Below are 19,611 nucleotides of genomic sequence, written 5' to 3' on the forward strand. Positions count from 1 at the left end.
AGGGCAGATCAAAGTGCGCCTGCGCAGGACCTCAATGGCGGCGAGTGTGTATGACGTAGGATGCATCATGCACCCCGGCTTCAGAAAAAGGAGGACAAAGATGGCCAAAAGAGGAGGTGCCAGCACTGGAGAACGGAGACTCCCATATGACCCAACCCCAACCCAGCGTCTGTTTAGATAAGTATTATAAAGGGATTTTTATATTCTATCCAGTGGCCTGGGCTCTTATATACAGCATTCTAACATGCTGTATATGAGCCCGGTGGTGGTGGCCGCAGCTTATAGACCCCAAATCTGGTGACAGGTTCCCTTTAACTGCCTTCAGCTTGATCTCGAGCCATAGCGACTTGAGGCATAAACGCTCTGTAGAAGGATCGATCTTGTGCAGCCTAGATAGGGTCCACCAGGGCCTTCTCTGCTGTTATCTTGACAGTATCAATCAATCAGGTTTCTGGTCTTCCACTTCGCTTTTTTTCTTTTATTCTTTTGACCATGATATCCTTCTCCAGTGATTGCTCTGGAAAATATGTTTTGCCTCGCTGTAAACAAGCTACCATGTTGCACGGTCAACAAAGAAATTAAAAAAAAAAAAAAAAAAAGTTATGGCTCTCAGAATATGACCACACACACAAATTTTAAGATCGCTTTTGTGCAAAAGTAGTTAAAAAAAAACATATAACAGGATTGATTTTATTTTAGGTAAAAACAAAAGCAAAACACCCTTTTATACGCAGTTTTAATTAAGTTTATATTTTTAAGTTGTAACTGAAAAATACAATTTTTGTCCTGCACAAAAAAAGCAGAAAAGCAAAATAAAGTTTTGACTTTCCGAAAATGATGACGAAAGAGAAAAAAAATATCACTGTGTACTTGAGGCCCAAAATAGCACGGTCCTAAAGGAGATAAATAATGGATTGTTCCAGTGCCCAGCTACTGACGTCCTGACCTAGGGAGCAATGTCTGCTCTCTGACGTCATAGAGATGGATTTAGGATAATTGTCCGTCAGCAATAATGAGCTGTACAAATGCATTGTGTGACTCTGGTCATTTGTTTGACGCGCTGTTCTCCTTCCAGTAAGTGAGCTGTGACTTATAGACTTTAGATGCAATGAAATGTTGTGGAATCCTGACTGAGAAGAGGTATGACTGTATAGAGGTGAGCACTAGTCCTACTGCACCTAGTGCCACGTTGGGGTCTCCTGGTGTTGCTGGAAGGTGTCGGCCGTAGACTGTGTTTGTATCAGAGTATAAAATGATGACGGATGAAGGACCTTCATAGTAGACCTTTTACAGCTGGTCCATGATCGAGCCTACAGCAGCAGGCAGTTGTGACTACCATGGTGGTCCTTTTCTGAACTAAATAACCCTCCTTAGGGGCTATACAGCAGAGTGAAAGATGGTCCCTTACCGGAGGCGGCTGAAATTGAATGTGAGCCTCGTTTTGTTTCGATCAGTGTGTATATATAATATTTCAGACCTTTTTTTTTTTTTTCACTTGAGGGCCTATGGTCATAGAGCAGGGAGTTACTTTTATCCTTTGCTTTAGTCATCAAGTCATGTGCGAAACTTTTCACCTTGACACTCATATCAACCAATGAGAGTTTAGCTTTAATATTACACTAAAGGATAAACCTTAGGCTTTGATTGGCTTCTCCAGGTACAGAACACATATCTGTTACATATTTGTTGAGTTGTGAAGTGTGTAAATGAGTGAATTTTGTAAGACCAAGCACAAACCTTCTGTATTTCTTTTCTCTTGTTTTACCTCAGGGGAAGGCCTTTCAGCCTCCCGTCTCTCACTGCGAGCAGAATCTCGCCTTTCCCTGCTCCTCAATTACCTTCTTCCACCCTCAAGAGTTGGAACCCCAGCTGGCTCCAGGCAGACAACCCCTGTACCAAGCCCCCAAAACACACCACCCTCCAGCCCTAAATTCAGTCGGCTGGAGTCGTCAAGTTCTCAGCGGAGTGAGCGCTGGGTCCCCGAGATACCGCATTTTACTGGCGAGCTCATTCCTACCGTAATAGTTCATCCGCCAGAGGAAGATGGTGAAAATCATGATGTCTGTGGCATAAAGAAGGAGGAACGCGGTGATTTCTATCCAGGCAACTATTGTTCCCATAGCTGTGTGGTGCACCTTGCCGCTGAAACTCACACTGGATTGAATGTGTTTGATCACATTGATTGCACGTACTGGCTGCATACATTTACAACTTACAAGGTTGCTTCCGTGTGCATGCATGTTTTATTCTTCTGCCGTGCGTTTTTCACATCCTGAATTAATCATGAGTACCTGTAATGGATGATATACAGTGACCACAGTACTTTTATCCTTTTAGTGCGCACTAGTATTATGCCCAGGAAATTACTCATACCATTACGCAGCCTCCACATGTAAACTACATCAAAAACTGAAAATTTATTTTAAAAATATTTTTGCGGCTTTTTTTTCTTCTTCAGTGCATTCAACACTAATTACCTCTTGAAAGTGAGACATGCAGATCTCCAAGCTTTTGGTCAGATCCATGTTTGTTACATACACTTGTTGTAGGTTTTATATCAGCGTTTCACTATTACTCATGGTCTACAAGACTGAGGATCACAAGGTAAATACATTTTTTTTTTTTTTTTTTCTTTTGTTGAATTTCAATAAATTAGAATATCATCAAAATGTTAATTTATTTCACTAGTTCAGTACAAAAAGGGAAATGCATATATTAGATTATGTAGAGTCATTGTACACAGAGTGATCTATTTCAAGTGTTTTTCTGTTAATGTTGATTTAATACGGCTTACAGCCAATGAAAACCCAAAAGTCGTCATCTCAGAAAACGAAAATAATTACCACAACATACCTGTAAAGACTTCCTAAGCATTTTAAATGGTCCCATAGTCTGGTTCAGTAGGCTACACAATCATGGGGAAGACTGCTGACTTGACTGATGTCTAGAAGACAGTCATTGACTCACTCCACTTTTGGGTTTTCATTGGCTGTAAGCCATAATCATCAACATTAACAGGAATGAACACTTGAAATAGATCATTCTGTGTGTTATGACTCTATATAATGTGTTTCCCTTTTTGAATTGAATTACTGAAATACATTAACTTTCTGATGATATTCTAATTTATTGAGATGTACTAGTATGTTCCCTAAGCACATTATCCGGAGAACCTGGTGGTTTCCTACCAGTGTTTCCATGTGATTTATAGCTTCAGCCGTGTGACACAGTAATGGGATGCCAGTGATGTGTTACCTGGCTGTCTGCATAAGATATCAGCTTTAATTTGGTCAGGCCTGCAATGGGTGATGGCAAACATCATCAAATGGATGACTGATATCTAAGTAGTCATCCATTCCCTATATTGGGCATTAAAATTGATGTAAAATAATGAAGGTGACCCATTACTGGAGAGAAGGTGCATTCTGAAAGGCTAGTGTAGTCTTGTAGGGCAGAAGAAAAGCTACATTTTCAGTTGAAGGGGAAGAAATCGACTCATGTTGGATTTTCTCCCTCCTCATTTTGCCACAAATCCAAATTTAAATCCAGGAGTTAACGCTACTAAATTGAAAGTGAGATCATCCTAACACAACCTAATGTTTAAAGCATGGTTTTATTATAAATCGCCATCTGTATTAAAGGATGGAAATCTTGCAATTATCACACAGGTCACTGGGGCTGTTTTAGTCTCTAAACTTCCTATTTTTCAGGAAACAACATATGCACATAGTTAACGTGGTCAGTCCATCACCCCTATCTTTTGTATTGAAATGTTTAGTGAGCCTGAGGAAAGGTGATAGTGAGAGAGCGGATCAGGGTCGGCTGTGACATCTTATTGTGTGTGGTGCATCCGGAGTTACCAGCAGTGTATAGAGCAGTCATTATCACCCTGCCTCTACTGATAAGTAAACTGCTGCAAAGCCTTCCTGAAAGGACAAAGTACAAGCCCTGAAAAAGCCACGGTGGCCAGTGTAAAAACGGAAGATTATGAATTTTAATTTTGCAATAAAGTTTGTGATTAAAATTTAAAAAAGTTTTTTTTTTAATACATATAATACAAAAAAAACTGAAAAGAGCACATCACTTTCTGATGATGGGTTCCCTTTAACATCTAAGGTCCATTTCAATGTACATTTCTGCTCATAGTCCGCTGCAGATTGTGCCAGCTCAGTCCCGCAGGTAAAATCCACATCTTTGTAACATAACCACTATGGAAAACAGCCATGGTATTGTCGACAGCAGCTCTGATAGGTCTGTGGGGCTTGTTAGATTATTTAAAGGTCTATCCCCATCTCCAAGATCCTATCCCAATATGTCATAGGTGTAGTAATATTAGCAAATACCTCCAATTAGAATTGTAGTATAGCCATGTCACTTTAATTTTCCTCACCCATGAGAAGCTGGAAATGTCAGATAAAAACACTTGAACATGGAAATGTAAAGTATCTACAAATTCCCGGTTCCCCATTATAATGCTGGTCAGTCTGATGCAGGCACTGCAGGCTCATATTTGCTGGCACAGGATGTTCTCTATATCCCGGCTAATGTTGGATTGGATGTGTGGTTTCTCTGCTTGCTGTCCTAACCACATTGCATCTGTGTGGAGATGTCACTGGGCTATCATCACAGGTCATGCCGTAGATAGTATGTGCTCCTCTCAGGTAATGCTGAGGAATACTGCTGCCGGACATGTTGTATACATGCTGAACCTGTCCAAAAATGTGGTACAGCGAACTCTGGATAACTTTCTAATGTTACCGATGTAACGTATGTAATCTATTCGCCCTTGACATGCGACCTCCACCCATGACACATACTTTACAGTGCACTGGATTTATCGGGGAGTGATCCTACAGCATTTATCTACTTGAGAGGACCACTGGTTATAATGCAGCACTTGCTTTTGGTGTCCACAGTGATATGCATGTTATTAATGCTCATAATGTTAAATATCAAATTCATTTGTGCAACTAGCAAACCATGGCGGTGACCATGCAGGAGCATAATGTGACTTCTACCCCGTGAGTTCCTTAGAAGTTACACCATGTATTGTGGGAGGAAATGTATATGTCTCTTGCAGTGTATCACATCTGTTCATACTCACTAGGCTCATAAATAGCTGCCATGGAGATCCTACTTGTGGCCTTTAGGATATAGGACTGTGGAGCAAGATGAGCGCATGCCAAGGGGGACAAATCTAGAAGAAACTTTTTATAAATATATAAATTTTATTTTTTTTCTTCCGCTTGAGGGACACTGTCGGCATGATTTCTCCCTTCAACATATTTTTATATGTGCCTGTGTAGCTCTTCCAGACACAAGTCCAGTAATACCTTTTTATATGGTCAGTCCATTCCTCCATTACCTAGAAATCTGTGTTTTTAAATTAATATGCAAATGAGTTTGTAGATCTGAAACCTTTGTCAATCCAGCTCTATTCCCCACCCAGCACCACAACCTTTACTTGACTGATGTGGCTCCTTTGCCTGAAGTCATACGTTAAGGCTAAGTCTATCAATCAAGTAGGAGGAGGCAGCACTGGATGGGGAATAGAGCTGGAGTGACGGAGACTTCAGATTTCTAGCCACATTTACATACCAACTCACACTGATTTCTCAGTACCTGAGGAACAGACCAGCAGTTTTCAATCTTTTACTCCTACGCTTTATTCTAGGTATATGCACAGAATGTAACTTTTATGTAAAGATGATCTTTAGTAAATAGAATAATGGGATAATTTCCTGCACATCTATACTTGGATATATTATGCTTTTGTTAGAAAAGTGTTTCTATCCTGAATATATGCAGCAATTTGATTGGCCACCTTTAAAAGACCAGATTATTTTATGAGGCCACTTCAGGGCTATTGCAGCTGTTGCTTAATTCCTTTTGAGATTTTTCTGTGTTTTTTGGAAGTATTCTTGCAAATATAAAGAGCTGGTGTGAGCATAGAAAACGGTCTCCATGTTGTTTCTAGTAGTTGGCTCGGCATTCACTTTGACTACTAATGATCAATCTTTTCTTGTGTAACATCCATGAAGGCCACCCTACGTACTTCCCTCGGGAAAGGAGACCATTGAGCTGAGCCCCAATCTAACAACGTGTTTGCTCTTAGGGCTGCTATCTTCACCACAGTCAACGCCAGGAAACTTAGATGTTACCAAATTGGGAGAACTGAAACGGAACGGGACAGGGGGCAGTCAGGAGAACACCACTGTGGACTTTAGCAAGGTATGGTACTTTTTATTATTCTCTTCCTAATATGTCTAGGTTGATTGGGCCATACATGGTTAAAAATTTGTGATTGTGGGATGGATTGGGTGATGGACTGGCTGTCAGTTTATAAAGTCAGTGTGTAACACATCAGTGTATTACACTGGTAATCTAAGGCATAGGATAAAGGCAGTGACGCTTCCATAAAGAAATGATAGCGTGTCCATCTTGTTAAATAAAAAGATGAGTAATGTAGGACATATTTTGCATTATTGGATTATAGCTGCATTCACAGATTTGTTGCTTTTAGAAATGCTTGTGTTTTGGGAATAGTATGTTGGCTTCTTATTTCTTAAGTGCGATTTACATTGAACTCCCTGAGGATGGTCTTCATCATGATCTCTTTTGAGGCTCTTAAATTACTTTTTCTAGTGTAAAAAAAAAAACAACAAACCAACGTGTAAACTTTGAAACAGTAAAGATCGGATTTTGTCACTGCAAAGAGGAACAAGGCTTTGTAATGGAGAAGAGCAAAAAAATTCCAACTACCTCCAGTCTTGTCATCTATGCGCTGCTGGATCAGTCACTAGTCCTCACTTAATTTCATGACGTACGTCACAGGGGACTTCAGAGAAGCCCAGAATGGTGGCCTGAGGATCTCCATCCTAGCCATGAACACTGACCACAACAGGCTGCCACGGAAGACCAAACTGGATGCCTGACAAGGGTAGTTTGAATCTTTTTGCTCATGTCTAATTTGTGGCAGTCTAGGTCTTTAGACCCCCACCAATTACTAAACCGCAGAGCACTCCACTGAAACTAAAGAAAGACTCCACAGATTTTCTTTTGAGCTTGTCTTCAGTCTTTTGAGGGACCACCATTCAACTTCTGACCTTTTCAAAAGTTTTCTCAAAATGTAACTACAAACTGTATACACATTCTACATATATTTTCATACATCAATACGAAGTGTCTATCTCTAGGAGTGAGTAGTAGTAATTCATAAAATTGTTGGCATTAGTCCAACAAGCCTGATGCATAGTTGTTATATTGTATCGATCAGATGATGGCATACAAATGAAGCTAAGCCTCACACAAATTCTCCAATACTTTTTGATTGAGCCCTGATGATTAGGGTCTGATCAGAAGTATTGTAGCTGTCATTTCTACACAACCAGATGGCTGCTTCGTATAATACATTCATGTACATAAGGCTCTTATATTCCTATATAATATAGGCACTCCTGAAAGTCATAGGTGCTCGGATAGGATCCACTCCGTATCACAATGTAGAAGAGAATCCGGCACTCCAAAAATATGTTGCGCACAGCCCCCATAGTGACAGATCACATTTCCACAAGCGCCATTCTCTGTGCGTTCACTCAGCCGCGGTTCACCTCTGTGTATGTTTTATTACTGTCTCTGACCGAAACGTCACACGTTTCTAGACTTTTCAAATCATTGTTAAAAAAACCCTTTATCTGCAACATATTTTTGAGTGCCGGATTCTCTTGTGCATATGCGTTGAATAGGCCCAAGCTTCCATTTTCCTGGTGTACGCGTAACAATACTGGACTGTTCCTTGATACCATATTTGTGATCCTATACAATAAAGAAGTTAAGTCATGAAATGGTTACAGATCCTACTGGTGTTGTGTGCAATCATCTCCACCCTGAAGCTGAAATCAATGCAGTCTGATGACTAATGAGCGACAAGACCATGGCTCGCTGCCTGTGGAGGATGGCACTGTGATTGGCACTGGAGGGATAATTGGAGATTTGTACTACCGTAGTTTGACGTATGTAAAAATTCACCTTTTCAGTTTTAGGGTTGGCTTACTGTATTGTCCTTGACAATACTTTTTATAATAGTGTTGCTTTATTTTGCTTGGCCCTTTCTTTCTTCCCCTCTACAAGCTGAATTATGACTCCTGGCACTGTAATTGTGGCACCTTTGTAATGGGACGCAAGAGGTCTGCTGTAAGTTTCTGCAGAAAACCATGTCAGTGATTTCTAGTCTACAGTGCAAATCATGTCACATTGTCCGCTGGTGAAGACTCATTTGTGCTGTAGCCCTGTTATTATACACATATGACAACCCCACTTATCCAATTTGTATAGTATCCATTGTTTTTTTTTTTTTTCTTTTTTTTTTTTTTTTTCAACAAACTTGAACCATAAAATTAAACAATCTGTTGAACCACGTTCTTGTGTGGCAAATTCTAAATATTGGTATGCGTATTGTGTATAATACCAACACTGTTTTATTTCTCAGATATTATAATTTAAGTATTCGATTTCATGTATCGTAAGTGTATTTTTCCATATGTGATCGGTGAGTATGTCTGTCACTGTCTGCTTTCTAGTCATCGGCACTATAACTGTGCGACGCTTGCCCAATCTTCATCGAGCACAGAATTTCCTTAAGTTTTTATCCATTTCTAAAGTATTAAATATACCCAGATAATTACAAATTTCACTGCTGTAAAACCTCTAAAATATTTGGGCAAGATTTACAGTTGACAGATTTTCTCACTTTGGAAATTTTTTACTTTTCATCCCAAATTCACATGGTTGTTATGTATTGCGTTAGATCTGTGATGTCTTCCTCCCTCCACAGGTAATCGGTGTTTAGAATTGAGTCCTATACTAATCACGTTTATATTTTATTACGTTCAGGTTGACATGAACTTCATGAGGAAAATTCCTCCCGGTGCCGAGGCATCAAATGTCTTGGTGGGAGAAGTAGATTCTCTGGATCGGCCGATTATTGCCTTTGTCAGGTTAAGTCCAGCTGTTCTCCTCTCCGGTCTAACAGAAGTACCGATCCCAACAAGGTAACCCATATTCACTTTACATTTATGTACATACTGCTTGAAAATAAATGCATCAACCTTTTGTGTTTTTCTGTTAATTTAGTACATAGACTAAGGTTTCCCAACACACACCTTTACCCTCTGTGCCCTCCACTGTAGAACAAAAATACACACTGTGCGCCCCTACTGTATAAAAAAAAAATACACTGTATAAAACCTGTATTAAGAGAGCGAGTTTATGATGCAATGGTAAATGAATAAATGGACAAGCAGCAGGATATCTCAAACTGCTTCCGGTCTAGCACCCTGGACTTTGGGTGACATTTTTAGCCGCTCGTAGGAGGTTTTAAGGGCACCCTGGATTGAAAAACACGGATATAGACTATTGCCTCCACTAACATACAAAGGAGACTTTTGTTTTATCCACTATAAGCCACAGAGGCTTGTGTCCCAGCACTTCTCAAGCCTGGTGGGCACCACTTTTTTCCTGGCCCACTTGTCAAGACCACAGTTCAAGAAAATAGTCAGCTCCACCCTCTGTTGGTTGATCTTAAGATTCATTAGGCGTTCGTGTTTTATGTATGTGTTCTAGCTGGGGTTTTCTCGCGACTTACAGCAAGATGGAATTGCAGCTGTATATTGCTCAGGCCAAAAGACTACTACTGCTCCAGCAGGATACAGCTAAACCCCCACTAGGTGGAGGCAACACAGGTACAGGTGGATCCATTCACACTCACTTCCAAATATGGAGGAGGTGATGGCTGGATGGTAAAACTGCACACTGGTGGCTTGCATAGAGCACTGTTCACACTAGCAGACGCACAGTCACAAACCCGCAGCCTATTAGGTGACGCCCATACTATTAGATCAGGCGGGCTGCCAAGCCGTACCCCCACTGCGCGCTACGTAGGGACAGAAACTCTGATAGCAAGGCCTAACAAAAAGGGGCCTGGCTGTATCCTGTACAAAAAAGTTTGAGGTTTTTTGTTAGCGTTATGGCCATAAGACGTAAGCCTACAACCCTCGTCACGGGAACCTCACGCTTGTAGGTCCCTACACTATATATAATATAAAAAAAGCAAAAAAGTTTTTTCGCGACTAGAATACATACCTAGTGAAAATGATGGATGAGACACTGATGGTAAAACCTGACACACAGACTACATACTGGTGAACCTTGGATCTAAAACGCTGATGACACTTGTACCATTTTATTTTTTGTGCGTACGTAAGCAGACACTGAAGTCTGAATGAGGCCTTAGGTTGAGAGGAACTTTTCCTATGTTTCCTGTGGGTATAACATTGGACACTTCTGCTCCATCGCTGCAGGAATCCAGCGTTCATGTGATGTAAAATCAATTGAGCATTTCCCCTTTCTATTCTGCGCCTTCCCAGTCAAGTGGACGTTATCAGCAGCTGTAATCCATAAATCAATATTTCACAGCCTTTTGTCTATGCAGAATGTCCAAGCAATGAACTAATTAAATCAGAAGCAGTTTGGGTTCTGCTCATGTCCCCGGTACAATAGGACAGACTTCCATTTCAGACATTCGCTGAGTCGTACTGAATTCCCGTTTTGGAGCCGCATTGTTTGTTTAGTGAGAATATACAAGTCCTGTGAAGGCAAAGTAACTTGCAATCCTTTTGTTGCCGATGGTACGATGATGAACTTCCCATTGTCACTATTTTAATCACCACATGTCCTTTCTACTACAATTAGCTGATGTGGACTTACATGCAGACTGATCCTCATCTGCAAGGTTTATTCCATCAGGACAATTGCTAAAAAACATATCTTTGCTGATATGGATGTTCATAGAACACAAACATGAGTCCTTTTTCTTTCGCTGTCCAGTTTAGGGTTTTGGGCTCCACCAGGTTGGTGCAGTTGTGCCTTTTTGGTTTAGTTTAAGAAGTATTAAAAGCTTCTTCCCATTTTAAGATGAGTAAATTTGCAAAGAACCTATGAGAACAAGCACTTTTTAAATGAAATTAATATAGTTTTGGCATGTTCTCCCCAAATCCATTTTTTTTTTTTATTTTTGTTTACTGCTCATTGCACAAGCACTGCTGCCAAGGCATGGTGGCTGAACATGCCCTGTGTCTTCATGCCCTTTAACAGTAAACTTAGAAGCACTGTCCTGTGGCTAGTCTGGATCACCAGAGTGCACTGTTGACAGGAGCGCCATGTTTAGCAGCGTGACAATGTTCCTGGCCTGAACAGCCATTAAATCTGGCTCAGTTTAATACTGAAAAATATGGCACCAGCCCTTTTAAATCAATTTATAATGGATTGGCTAATTGTTAAGCACCAACTGTTTTACAGTTTATTTATTTTATTTTTTTTTTAATCAGGTTCCTGTTTGTATTATTGGGTCCAACTGGAAAGGCTGCACAATACCACGAAATAGGAAGATCCATTGCTACATTAATGACAGATGAAGTAAGGGATTTTTGTTTTTTTCAGAGCAAAATCTGTTAGTCGCCCTTATTAAAGGGTTGTATTTTTCCTTTTAGCCCTATGCACATAGTCTGCTCCAGTTATCCCTTTTAGTGAGATCATCTGTTTACTTCCATTACAGATATTTCATGATGTAGCATACAAGGCAAAAGATAGAAATGATCTTCTTGCAGGGATAGATGAATTTTTAGACCAAGTTACAGTCCTACCTCCAGGAGAGTGGGATCCATCCATTCGTATTGAGCCGCCAAAAAGTGTTCCTTCTCAGGTAAGCTTTCATTAGCCAGCCAAGTTGTCATCAGTGGGTAGAAGTGTCTATACTACAGCGGGTTTTACACGCTGCGACATCGCTGGCGATGTCGCGAGCGATAGCACCTGCCCACGTCTGTGGCGCGTCACGGGGTGATCGCTGCCATAGCGAACCATATCGTTACGGCAGCGTCACTTGCAATTACCTGTTCACCGACGTCGCTGTGGCCGCCGAACAAGCTCTCCTTTAAGGGGGAGGTGCGTTCGGCATCACAGCGGCGTCACTAAACGGCCACCCAATAGAAGCGGAGGGGCGGAGATGAGCGGCTGAAACATCCCGCCCACCGCCTTCCTTCCTCATTGCTGGCGTCTGCAGGTACGATGTTGTTCCTCATTCCTGCGGTGTCACACATAGCAATGTGTGCTTCAGGAATTACAAACAACCTGCGTTCCAAACGAACGATTTGTTTAAAAATGAACGCCGTGTACACGACAAACGATTTGACACCTTTTTGCGATCGTTACTGATACTCCATATTTTTGCTATATTGCCCAGCTAAAATATTTCTCTACTCCAACAGGAGAAGCGCAAAATCCCAACTATACCAAATGGGTCCACCCCAACAGGTGAGACGATAAAGGAGGAGCAGCATCATGCTGGCCCCGAGCTCCAGAGAACTGGAAGGTGTGTACCTACAACTTGCTCCTTTTTTTTAGTTTTATACAATTGCTATAGAATTTATTTTTTTCTAGTGTGAGGAGTAAAACTTTAAGGATTTCTCAAATAAGTGCTGATGAATCTGAGCCTTTTCTTTGATGGCAGCCTTCATTGAGAAACCCTATAGGATGTTTCTATTGCAGTAGTTATAATGGTGTGAAGTGTGTATAATCTAAATCTCTTTATAGTAATGTTATTAGGAAAATATATTAAAAAAAAAAAAAAAAAGTCATGAAACTATTACAACAAAATGCAATATACAAAAAGTCTATACAAAAAGTGCCTGCTATTTAAGGGATGGCTCTGTTTAATTCAGAACTAAATTTTAAGGACCGTAGATTATTTGTATATGCAGATGTTCTACTTTCTTCTTTTCTGATTTGTCTGATTTGTCAGCAGATAGGTCTTGCAGCGTTGTAATAATTGTGGTCTAACTTCAAGACTCTTTTAAGATAGAAGCCGATAGATTCCCTTTAATTGAAGGATGCCATCATCAGGTTTTTGCTCCCCCCCCCCCCCATCTGAGAGCAGTATAATGTAGAGACCTAATTCCAGTGATGTGTCACTGAGCTGTTTGCTGTCTTGTTGATAATATCAATGTTTTGTCTGCTGCAGATCTAGCAGTTATACAGATCTTATGAGTATGCTGACTACCTGGCAGCACACCAAGTAGTCCTGTAATGATAATCTACTGCTGATTAATCAGTGAATTTTATCAAAACTACACTAAGCAGCCCAGTAAGTGACACATTGCTGGAATCAGGTGGGTAAAAACCTTGTGACAGATTCCTTTTAATTAAAGGGCAATTCCCCATGAATAGTATAAGTCACTCAAGTATTGGCATTAAGGTGGTGGCTTAATTTTTTATAACAAGATCGTACTTCCTTCACTCATGTATGGGAGTAGCAGAAGGGTGGAAAAGACATGGTGAGGCTTAAGCGGGCTTTACACGCTGCGACATCGCTAGCCGATGCTAGCGATGTCGAGCGTGATAGCACCCGCCCCCATCGTACGGCCGATATGTGGTGATCGCTGCCGTAGAGAACATTATCGTTACGGCAGCGTCACGCGTAGTGACGTCGCTGTGACCGGCGAACTGCCTCCTTTCTAAGGGGGCGGTTCGTTCAGCGTCACAGCGACGTCACATCAGCGTCTCTGAACCGCCGCCCAATATAAGCGGAGGGGCGGAGATGAGCGGCAGGAACATGCCGCCCACCTCCTTCCTTCCTCCTTTTCCGGTGGACGCAGGTAAGGAGATGCTTGTCGTTCCAGCGGCGTCACACACAGCGATGTGTGCTGCCGCAGGAACAACAAACAACATCGTTACTGCAGCAGCAATGATAATTAGGAAGAGGGGGGCATGTCACCGATGAGCGATTTTGAACATTTTTGCGATGATTCAAAATCGCTCATAGGTGTCACACACCACGACATCGCTAAAGCGGCCGGATGTGCGTCACAAATTCCGTGACCCCAACGAGATCGCTTTAGCGATCTCGTAGCGTGTAAAGCCACCTTTACTGTTGTAATAAAAAAAAAAACTAAACCCAATAATAATTATTATTTTTATTCTTGGGGTTGGGCGGGTACACACTAAGCTGCCTCTAAATGCCACACTTTAATACCCAACATCTGACCATATGAGAGCATGAAAAGATGCAGCACTTTAGACAAAGAAGTAACTTAAAAAACGAAACTGTTTTGTAGGTAGTTGACAGTTATAGATTGATGGGTGTTCTCATAAGTGATATCGAAATCTAAAAAAAAAAAAAACTAACACCCCTTGTTTTTCGGTGACATCTGTATATTAGACAAAGGATCACTTCATATATTTCTTCAATTTGCCCTTTCATTTTTTCAACTTTTGATCTAGCTCGGTGTTTTTAGTTTTTTTTTCTTTCTCAGCTATGGAAACAAGGTTGTCAGATGAAGCTGGGCATATTCTGATTACCAAATAATGTTACTGGAAAAACGTCATGGGTGGTTTTTAAAGCTTGCTTAAAATTGTAGTCTCAGAAAACAACATACATGGTATGGAGTATAGGTGATAATTTTTGATCGATGATAGGTCTGACCACTGGGACCCCAAGCAGTCGAAAGAATGGTGGATTTTTTCCGGATCCCCATTAGAATGGAGTCTCAGTGCGCATGCCCAACTGCCGCTCCATTTATTACCTATGTAGCTGCTGAGTGCTGCACTCAGCTTATTCCGGCAGCCCCATGGAGAATGAAGGGAGAGGCGGTTGAGCATCTGTACGGTCAGCTTTATTCAAAAGGGTATTATGGCGCCCCATTAAACAGCTTATTTTAAGTTCCATTATTAACTTTTACTCACAAGCATCAAGTGTTTACTACTCATTGTCTGATAGATTATTTAATAAGTTGGTCACGATTTTTACTGAAGCTTTAAATCAGAATATTGTATCGTCTGGTACAGCAGAAGATATAACAATTTCCGTATATAACGTTATTATTAGAATTGCTCCTAAAGACAAGAAGTCCAGTAGTTACATATTATCCGAAAATAAGTCCTATGTAAACGGCACGCATGAGCTCATATGATTAGTTTCTTTATACACTCCTCAACTTTGAAATTGAACCAAGAAGAAAATGTTGTGGAGTTATGGAAATCAATAGATATGTTTATGATATGTAAATTATGAAAAATTGCCAATACAATTGACAAAATATCTTTATTTGATCAGTATAGAGTATGATCCCAACATGCAGAAATACTGCCACTTGCACTTTTTAGCTGCTATCCGTGAGGTAACTACTAGTTGTCTGAGGAATGTTCTGACATGCTGAATGCACTTGGGCAAATCATCAAGAGCCACTACTGGCAGCTCCTTTTGCAATTACCGACAAATTACCTCCCAGATGTGCTCAATGGGAGACAAGATGGAGATGCTACAGGCTATGGTAAACTGTTTAGGCCATGCAGTCTGCTCACAATACAACTAGCAACATGTGACCTGGTATTGTCGTATTGGAAAATTGCTCCTGGGACACTTTGAATAAATGACCAATGGTTGGACAAATGGCCGTACCACTGGTCCCTCCAACTAATCCATATAATGGTGAGCTGCTAGTGTACCTGGAATGAAGAACTGAAGGGTCCAGCTACCTGCAGAGGGAGTAGTATGAAGATCCCACTGGAAGGCCTCTTCATACCATTGCCCGTATAATCTCCAGCTGGAAACCGGAGACTCGGTGCAATGCGGCAACACCATAACAAAACCTTCACAAAGGGACGCCCCCCCCCTACTCCCGAGATCTTTGTGTGGGATGGCGTGTAGTGCAGTAGCCGTAACACCTCTGGTCTTTAATCCAGGTACACTAACCGCTTAGCCTCATATGTATTTGGTGGAAGGACCAGTGGTATAGACACTTGTCCAAAGTGTCAAAGGAGGCATTTTTCAACACCACAATGTCAGGCCACATGTTGCTCCTACTACTGTGAGCAGCCTGTATGCCCTACATGTGCCACCATGGTCATAGCACAGAGACTGCCAACAACGGATCCTTGATTTGCATGTCCAAGTGCATTTAGTGTGGCAGAAGATTTCTCAGCCATTAAGGCTATGTACCCGAGATCAGTATTTTTGAGGTTTTATACCCTGCCAGATTTGTGTATCATTTCTATATCTTTAATTTACCTGCATTTTTATTGTGTTTTTTGTGTGTATTTTTGACGCTATTTTGTTTTTTGAGGGGTTTTTTTGTATCTCATTTTTGGCAATGCATTTTTTTTGTCTCTGGTGTCTCATGCTTTAAATAAAGCTGCTTTGTTTTTGTAACTTCCTCGTATTGACATTCTTGGGTGCGGATTGTGCTGTTGAAATACATCTCTTCTGCTTGGCTCAAAATGTTAAACGCTGTGTATTTGATGCTGCCAAAAATACTCCTCGTATACATATCCTTATTACCTTATTGATAGCAGCCAAAACGTGTCAGTGAGGGGATTTCTCCATGTTGTGCTCATATTCGATATGGGATAAATTGCGACATTTTGAAAATTCTATTTCCATTCTTGCGTTATGTGCCCATCATTACCATGTCTCTTGATCCTGGGATTTCCACACCTCCTTTTACTTTATGGTGTTACAATTTTGATTTTGAAGAGTGTAATTTAAACTAAAATATGATTTCTGCTTTGACTTTTCATTACATTTTAACATCACATTTATATGCTTTTGTTGCATTTTGTTACTAAATAGCTTTCATGACGCTCCTTTCATAACTATGGCATGTTTTCTGATACTGTATAATTTTCATGTTGTGTATATACTTTCCTTTTTGCAGTCAGTATAGTAAATTGTGGGAACACAGTGGCTTTTGCCCAATGTAAATTCAGTGGCATCCCAAAAATAATATAAACTAATGGTTTCTATTGAGGAAAACAAGCAAGACATCTGGAGAGGTGTACCCATATTAAAGAAGACATTGCCGGCCCCTGGGAGAGAAATGATCTCCTTGAAAGTGTGAACTGTTGAGGCTTACGATGACTGGGATCTTCACTCAGGTTATACTCTGTTCTTGTCCTTACTTCGTCTCCTTCCCTGGTGCAGGACACATTGAGCATGGCTTTGGGTGCACTGTTTGGATGGTAGCCATAAGCCATGAAATTCATACACAAGATTGAGTATCTCCTGAACTGAAGATGTTCAGAACTTCCGAACCTTATTGATATTTGTCTTCAAAGTGCCGTTAATATCTTTTAATATGGGTAGATATCTCTTGTATTACTAAGGAAAGCAGAACAATAACTAAACAAGTAGTTAGACTCCTGCAGTGTACAGTTTGACAAGTTTCATCTCACCTATTTAGGCTTTTTGGTGGTTTGATGCTTGACATCAAAAGGAAAGCTCCTTTTTTCTTGAGTGACTTCAAGGATGCATTAAGCCTGCAGTGCCTGGCCTCCGTTCTTTTCCTATACTGTGCCTGTATGTCTCCTGTAATCACTTTTGGAGGTCTTCTGGGAGAAGCCACACAAAACAGAATAGTGAGTACAAAAAGATTGGTAGTGCCCAGGCTTTTATTAGACCTTCTCAGGAAGGTGTCCTTGTGCATTTGTCTCACGTGTTCATGCTTGATCCAAAGAGTCTACCCCACAGTATTTGACCTTCCCCCTGATCACAGCTCTGACAGTTTGGGGGAGACCAAGTGAACAGAAGATGCAAGGTTTAAGGTAAAAGTCTTTTCCCTGACGTAAGAGAGCCCATTAACAAGAAATGGGGCCACAGCGATCTGCAGAGAGTACTACACCAGGCAAACTTTTTACTGGTATATTCATTTACAACAAGGTCTTGTATGATATTTGGTTTGTGTCATTGATTTTTAGCCATTTCTGTTCTAACTTCTAAGCTAACTTGCATAAGTATTTTCCCACACAGCTTTTTATTTCAGGTGCAAATTATAACAGTGTACATGGTGCTGTACATATGGCCATAATTCAGCCTAATTTTAGCATCCATATCACAACTGCAATGTCAGATTACTTACATGAATTTTCTTTCGGTCACTATGGAAGCTGTGATTACACAAGCTGAGTTATCTGTTATGGTCGAAATAGGGGTGCTATGTTTTGGCAGTATTATGGCTGAGTGAAAGTGACTTGCTCTTAAAAAAAAATTTATTAAATACTTTGCAAACATCCCCAGATTTTTACTAAATGTTGTTGTTTTTATTTTTTTTGGGGGGAGGGGTTCTTTTTTTTTTTTGTTTTTGCTCTGCGTCACTAAATTGCAGAGAATTTAACATTTGTTTCATCTGCTGCACACTATGTGAAATCTCTGCTTGCAGTCCAACTGCAAGAGATTTCTCTGGGGTGTATGTGCTTTCACCCTTCTAAGACACTGCCTATCAGAGATCAGCTACTGAGCTGTGATTTGCAGTGTCTGTGAGGGAGGAATGAAGGCTCCTGCGCCCAGGGAAGACTCTGAAGAAATGCCCAATTGGCTGCAAATTAGAGATACCACATACTGAGCTCCAATAGAAATAAACGAGGAATATCTTTACAATAGAGATGTGCAACAGAAAATTGCAGAAACCAGAGTTCATAAATGTTTACAAGGTATTTGAACTTATTTTTTTCGAGCAAGTGATTTAGGTTTAATTTAATCAGTATTTCCACCTAAAAAATGCAGTTTATGCACTTAGATTAAAGGGAACCTGTCACCAGGTTTTTCCCTTATGAGCTGCGGCCACCACCAGTCAACCCTTATATATACCCAGGACGCTCTGTAGAATTTAAAAAAAAAAAAAAAAAACACCTTTTATAATACTCACTTGGGGTCCGGTCCGATGATGTCGCTGCTCTTGGTTCAGTACCTCCTCCATCTTGTGCAATCGTCATCCTCCTGCATCCGAGGCCCGTGTGCATGACACTTCCTACGTCATCCACACAGGCTGGCATTGCGGTCCTGCGCAGGTGCACTTTCATCTGCCCTGCCTGTACTGCGCATTCGCGGGGGCAGCCTTTGACCTTTCCTTGCGCCTGCGCATTTCAATACTTTGAGTTGCCCTGCTGAGGACAGATTAAAGTGCGCCTGCGCAGGACTGCAATGCCGGCCTGTGTGGATGATGTAGGAAGTGTCAACCACACAGGGCTCAGAAGAAGGCGGACTGTGATCACAGCAGAGAGGAGGCACTGGATCCACGAGCAGCGACACTCATCAGACTGGACCGCCACCAACATGAATACTTTTATAAAGGTGTTTTTTACGTTCTATTGAGCAGCCTGGGCACTTATACAGTATTTTGGAATGCTGTGTGTATATATAAGGGCTCACTTGTGGTAGCTGCTGCATATAAAGGAAACCTGTAACCAGTTGTTAAACTTCCATTAGAAGTTTCTTTGCTATAGCTTCCCCCCCCCCCCCCAACCCCAATCTGTTTATCCAAAGAAACTATCGGAAATGGCTTTCCTTCATAATGGTAAATGCCAAGGTTTCCAAATTTTTATAGTGGTAAACTTCTAATTCATACTAGACATGCTATAGAAACTGGGCCTGTCTGTCTATGAAACCTTGGTGACGTGACACATCAAGGCAGCCATTAACGATAACTTTTTTCCAATCAGGGATGATGGCAGAGACTAGAGGGTTAAGGGGATATGCCCAAAACACAAGTCCTCACCTATTCACAGCCT

General features: G+C 41.0%; 1 protein-coding gene across 8 annotated transcripts in view; it reads left to right on the plus strand.

The window, feature by feature from the left end:
* The window catches only part of SLC4A7 (solute carrier family 4 member 7), a 156,855-nt gene that overhangs the window by 95,016 nt on the left and 42,228 nt on the right, over positions 1-19,611 (plus strand). For 3 of the 8 annotated variants that reach the window (XM_075315261.1, XM_075315259.1, XM_075315260.1), the window contains exons 7-14: positions 1,771-2,103; positions 6,116-6,231; positions 8,131-8,193; positions 8,893-9,050; positions 11,385-11,472; positions 11,612-11,758; positions 12,321-12,424; positions 17,289-17,463. In XM_075315261.1, the coding sequence (XP_075171376.1) occupies positions 1,771-2,103; positions 6,116-6,231; positions 8,131-8,193; positions 8,893-9,050; positions 11,385-11,472; positions 11,612-11,758; positions 12,321-12,424; positions 17,289-17,463 (1,184 nt within the window). The remainder of the gene's footprint in view (positions 1-1,770; positions 2,104-6,115; positions 6,232-8,130; positions 8,194-8,892; positions 9,051-11,384; positions 11,473-11,611; positions 11,759-12,320; positions 12,425-17,288; positions 17,464-19,611) is intronic. The other 5 variants (XM_075315262.1, XM_075315263.1, XM_075315265.1 and 2 more) reach the window with 3 other exon arrangements.

This window comes from Anomaloglossus baeobatrachus, chromosome 6 (genome assembly GCF_048569485.1).
Source record: "Anomaloglossus baeobatrachus isolate aAnoBae1 chromosome 6, aAnoBae1.hap1, whole genome shotgun sequence".
NCBI lineage: Eukaryota > Metazoa > Chordata > Amphibia > Anura > Aromobatidae > Anomaloglossus > Anomaloglossus baeobatrachus.